Raw genomic sequence first — 5693 nt, forward strand, 5'->3', positions numbered from 1 at the left:
CAGCTCCAAGATCACCCAGAACAAAGCATATATACACACAGCGGGCTTCTATTGGCCCAGAGCCACAAAAATGTGCGCCGTCCTTCCTTCCAACACATCTGCGTTTTTGTCAGATTAATAATACACAGCCGGAAAATGACAAACAGTCTAAGTGATAAAAGATTTAAAATGTAGCTCTATGGAAGGAAATGGGTTTCATCCCTCGAATCGTAGCCCTCTGTTTTCCCTCTCTCTCTTTCCAAACGGGGCAGCGCACTTCCCGCCACCCCTCCAGGTTATGATGCAGTGAAGCTTCTCTGCGCAGAACCGACCGGACGCTCCGCGTATAAAAGCGGCTGCGCTCATACAGGCGGAGTACCACAACAAGAGAACACTCACTGCGGATCATCAACTAAAACAAAACCGCGCGCACACTACGGCAGGATGTGGTCGACGAGGAGCGGGTTCTCCTGGAGACTTTTTCTTTTCTCCTGCGTGTTTCTGGAGAGTTTATCCCAAGACTTTGTTGGACAGACACAGTTCATATGCACATCCGTGCCTAAGGATGTGGACATTTGCGCGGCCACACTACAGAACAGTGTACCGGGGGAGGACTTGAAAACGACCGTGATGCAGCTGCGGGAGACCGTGCTGCAGCAGAAGGAGACGATCATCAACCAAAAGGAGACAATACGGGAGCTGACCTCGAAGTTGGCCAGGTGCGAGAGTCAGAGCGGCGGCGTGGAGCCCGGGGACGCGCGGCCAGGGAGCAGGAGGAAGGAAGCGGGGACCAAAAACACAATGGGGGACGTCTCTAGAGGCCCCGCGGAGACTTTGACGCAGCTCTCTCAGACTTTACAGTCACTGAAGCAGAGATTAGAGAATCTAGAGGTAGGATTCTGGAGACGTGTTCAGCGCCTTAACCGTGCGCAAAGCTCAATCCTAATGATCATTTTCCATCACATAGCCTAGAAATCATTCCAACAAAACACTTTATACATTATACAGATAAAGGTTTTCTTCTAAACAACTGAATATCTTAGGATTAAACTTAATAAGGTGTCACTCTCTCACAGCAATTCAGCAGGAGCAACAACTCGGTGCAGAACAACAGCCTGAAGGACCTGCTTCAAAGTAAAATCGATGATTTGGAGAAGCAGGTGTTGTCCCGGGTAAACAGCATCGAAGAAGGAAAGCCTGGTCTCAGGAATGAGACTGAGCAGCGTGGGAGAGTAGAGTCCACACTCACCTCTCTACACCAAAGGATCACAGATCTAGAAAAAGGTAAGTGTAATGAGAGAAATATATTCTCCATACTAATTTATTAATTTTAATTTCGGGGTAGTTTAATATTTATCTCATATTCCATATATTAAATTATCTAATCTTCCTAATCTAAATCTAATTATCATGCATTTAAAAAAGACTGCAGCTGATTAAATCTTGCAGTTACAACCGAACCTCTGTACATCCTGCAGCATCCTGCTCCACTTTCAGCAGATGAAACCTTTCCAAACAGTCTGTCGCCACCATTTCCATTCTTGAATTAATACTCTGACTTATTATCTCTGTGAGACGCATATGATGCCAGGCACGCATGATTGCATGTAGAAACAACTTTTAGTTACCAACATCTCTACTCTAGTGATGGATTTATCGTGCAACGAGATTAAAGCAAATCTAGAGCTTTAGCCTCATATGTGGATATGTTGTGTAACGTGTAATTCCAAATCCTGAGGTTGTGTGCGAAGGGAGAGATATATACATGTTTATCAAGATTTATCAAATGGTGGTATGTAAAAAGAAAATAAATTACATGTGTTTTTGACACCCCTAGGTCAGAGAGAAAACAGGCCTTTGGATAAATTTCAGCTCACATTCCCTCTGAGGACCAACTACATGTATGCAAAAGTGAAGAAAAGCTTGCCTGAAATGTACGCCCTGACTGTTTGCATGTGGCTAAAGTCCAATGCATCACCTGGAGTAGGAACACCTTTCTCCTATGCAGTCCCAGGTCAGGCCAACGAGTTGGTCCTCATAGAATGGGGAAATAACCCGATGGAGATACTGATCAATGACAAGGTATGTCTAAATGGAAACACCATCACTTGCTCTCTATTGATTTAAAGATTTACTCCTTGTACTAGTGGATCATGTAGTATTATAACTAGCATTGTTTAGTTAGTTTTAATAGTATATAAAATTTGCAAATAGTTAAACAGTCTATCCTCCCATTTCTTTAATTTCATTATTTTTTTATTCTTTAATTTACGTAATACTGAGATATGCATGACTCTCTTTGAAGGTTGCAAAACTGCCTTTTCTCATCAATGACGGAAAGTGGCACCATATCTGTGTGACCTGGACTACTCGGGATGGGGTTTGGGAAGCTTACCAGGATGGTGTCAAAAGAGGGAGTGGAGAGAATCTGGCTCCGTATCATCCAATCAAACCCCAGGGATTACTAATCCTTGGCCAAGAACAGGTAAGGAAGCAGCAGTGTGGATTTATTGCCTCCCTGCTTTTCCTCTGTTGTTGTCATGGATCTAATTAAAAAGGGATTTCAATTATCTCTTTTCTTTATGCCCATAGCAACATGGTTAATATTCTATTAATAATAATATATTTATTTTCCAATGTTTATTTGTTTATGAACATGTTGCATATATCAGCACTGTACTGCAGGTCAAATCCTAAAAAGTTTATCCCTTTACAATCAATATATCAAAATTCAACTCATATTCATCCTTTTAGAGCATTAGGCAACCTGCAGCATGCATATTGCCTCTTTTTATGCATCAAAAAATGAAAAAAATATTACTTATGCTTTCATGAATAAACCAAAATCCTATTGTAATTCCTTAAATTTGCATGAATTGTAAATTATATCAAGGAAGCACATTTTTAATATTTAGTGTTCTTTAGTTCTCAGAAAAAAATCTTAATCATTCAAAATAATAATTCTTGTGCTTGAATTCTGGTGCAAAACAATTCAGAAACAAAATTCATTTAGGATACATATTTTTCTTTGAGTTTGTCATGAGATTAGCTAGATGTTCTGTACACCAAACATCTCGATCATCCTCACTAAAATGGATTTTCCTTACCACAGGACACCTATGGTGGGGGATTCGACGCCACACAAGCCTTTGTTGGGGACCTGGCCAATTTCCACATCTGGGATCGGAAGCTGTCCGTGGGGGAGATTTACAATTTAGCCACCTGCAGCAGCAAAGCTCAAGTGGGCAACGTGTTTGCATGGATGGAGACGAGCCTGGATATTTATGGCGGTGCCTCGAAATGGACATTTGAAGCTTGTCGTCAGCTCAACTGAACTGACCTGTAAACGAAGAAAACATTTGCAAATGCCATTTTTGCCACGGTGTCAGCCAACTTAAAGGATCAGGATAAGACTCTTTCAGTGAACAGCTTCTGGGATTTTTATAGGTCTTTTCAAAACTTTATTTGTGGAAGATTTGATAGGTTTTTACTAGAATCTTGTGTGGGAGGAGGTCACTGAAGAGGTCAACCTTGGCATCCTGCAGTGCTTGATTGTACATGTGGTTATATTTGGAAAAAGCTACTGATGGCACTTCTGAAAGGAAGGGGTCGCTCTGTAAGAGCAAAAAAATAACAGGCCGGGTTGAAGCGTGCTGCAGGGAAGTCATGTAGGGTTTTGAAAACTGATGTCACAGAACTTGAAGAAAACTAATGAATTCTTCAGCAGTCTTTCCTGTCTTGACTGCCAGGGATTTGCACTGTGGAAAACACGCAGGTGGACTTATTTAAAAGCAAAGCTTTGCTTTTGGAGACCATGAAAAACACAAAACTGTTTCTTGATCACTCTCCTTTCTCTAAAACCACCCCGCTTGGCGTGATTTTTGTGCAAAGACTCTGATATCTTCATTGCCAACGTAAGAGCCTGAGTGCCTTGGGTTGTTGAAGAGACATGTCAGCACATTCATTATCATTTGCAGAGTGTTTGTGTTTATTCTCCTGTAAACTGATTTTTTTTTTAAAGCAGTCTTTGTTGTAACACTTTAAAATGCAGTTGGACCAGATTGTGTGCTGTGAAATGCAATTTGTTTCGCATCTCTTTCCGGTTGAGTGGGAATGTTCCTCTGTACAGTAACAAGCATGTCTTAACTTCTGCGATGCTGCGTCATCATCTCTAATCTTTGCTTTTACTGTCCTTACCTTTGAGTTGAGCTTTTATACTGTATTGTTATAGGCTTAAAGCATGGCGACAATGACGGATGAAAAAAAAAAAGTTCTAGTTTTTGTAACAAATTGTGATACTTGAACCATAGGCAGGTGTATATATAATTATTTTTGCACATGTTGGGTATGCCGTATGAGTTGACCAAATGTGACACTGTCAAAGTTCATTTTGGCTCGCAGTTGGTGCAAAATGCTGGTCAAAATAAAGTCGTTGATGACACAAAGGTTAGAGGAGTCATTATGTTATTCATCCATTTCCATTCTTCAGACCATTTAGGTCCACTTTAGGGAAGCAGGGAGAGGAATTGAAGAAGGGGTACACTTTCTGTTTCCAGCTCTGGTTGGATGATTTCCAGATCCTCTCGAGCCAGCTGGGTGAAATAATCGAGTGCCAATTTTGAGCGAGCCAGGAATCACCTCAGCTGCTTTTCCTCACTAAACTGCTAAAAGCAGAGACCCAGGAGGTATCAATGGAGTTTTGCCATGAGTAGAATGACATACATTCCTCATAGATTTTCAAGGATTTTGAAACAAAAGTTGGCAATTAGCATTATGCAACTCATTAGAGCACGTTTCTTCTTTTGACTGCAATCCTTTTGTCACATGCATTCATTGTCCTTTCTGCCAAAGAGAGCAGTATTTTTTCCCTTCTGTTACATAAAATATGCAATTATGTTAGACCATAAAAAAAGATACATCAAGAAAGATATATTATGAGTAAACACATAAAAGTATGAATTATTCCTTAATAGAAAAAGCTATCCAAACAAACTACTGGGCAATTGTTTGGGTTTTCAACATAATCGTAATTTAACAACATGCATATCCAAATTGGCCAGACTCCATCTTTTAGTCGCATTACATTTAACAAGAGAAATACACAACATTTCCCCTTGCAGCCATTAAGGTGGCAGTAACCCCACACTGCTCCCTGGGCGCCCTATGATGGCAGCCCACTGCTCCCCAAGGGGATGGGTTAAATGCAGAGGTAAATTTCTCCCATGTGAGATCACTAAAGTTCAATTATTATTATTATTATTATTATTATTATTATTATTATTATTATTATTATTATTATTATTATTATTATAGGCACTGAACATCCAGTGAAACACAGTAGGAGACATTGTCCAGTAATAGAAAAACATGGATCAACTGGGAGCCATTGCATGACAAGCAAGACCATCAAAATACCAAAATTTAAAGAGAAACAAAACATCATCCAAGAGGTATACATGCATTAAAACCAAATCTGATTCTTTGAAAGATTCAGTTTAATGCATTGGCCTCAAGAATATCACCTGAAATGAATAGAAATGATAACAATGTGTATTTTCCAACATGAAAACCACTGTTGATCCAAAATGGCATGCAAGTATCTCTTACTTTCGGAAAGACATCTTGATGATCCCTATAGCTTTATATAGAATGAGAATTGTGATAAATACATAGATAGACAAAGCCTGGCATAAAGAATACAGCAGTATGAAATA

The 5693-nt window shown here is 40.0% G+C and overlaps 1 protein-coding gene across 1 annotated transcript; it reads left to right on the forward strand.

Annotated features, from left to right (window-relative positions):
- The first annotated feature begins 354 nt into the window (after positions 1 to 354).
- On the forward strand, positions 355 to 5190 carry LOC107087439 (neuronal pentraxin-1-like). The gene is made up of 5 exons (XM_015379010.1): positions 355 to 870; positions 1056 to 1263; positions 1817 to 2061; positions 2285 to 2464; positions 3092 to 5190. The coding sequence occupies exons 1-5, from the start codon at positions 424 to 426 to the stop codon at positions 3311 to 3313; spliced, it is 1302 nt and encodes a 433-aa protein (XP_015234496.1). The 5' UTR covers positions 355 to 423; the 3' UTR covers positions 3314 to 5190.
- The last annotated feature ends 503 nt before the right edge of the window (positions 5191 to 5693 follow it).

Source organism: Cyprinodon variegatus, unplaced genomic scaffold, assembly GCF_000732505.1.
Source record: "Cyprinodon variegatus isolate N-32 unplaced genomic scaffold, C_variegatus-1.0 Scaffold184, whole genome shotgun sequence".
Lineage (NCBI taxonomy): Eukaryota > Metazoa > Chordata > Actinopteri > Cyprinodontiformes > Cyprinodontidae > Cyprinodon > Cyprinodon variegatus.

Bases quoted from the DNA above. Each gene is read 5' to 3' on its own strand.
- LOC107087439 (XM_015379010.1), top strand. From the start codon at position 424: ATGTGGTCGACGAGGAGCGGGTTCTCCTGGAGACTTTTTCTTTTCTCC. The intron at 871-1,055 runs GTAGGATTCTGG...ACTCTCTCACAG, and splicing joins AGAGATTAGAGAATCTAGAG to CAATTCAGCAGGAGCAACAA. The intron at 1,264-1,816 runs GTAAGTGTAATG...TGACACCCCTAG, and splicing joins GATCACAGATCTAGAAAAAG to GTCAGAGAGAAAACAGGCCT.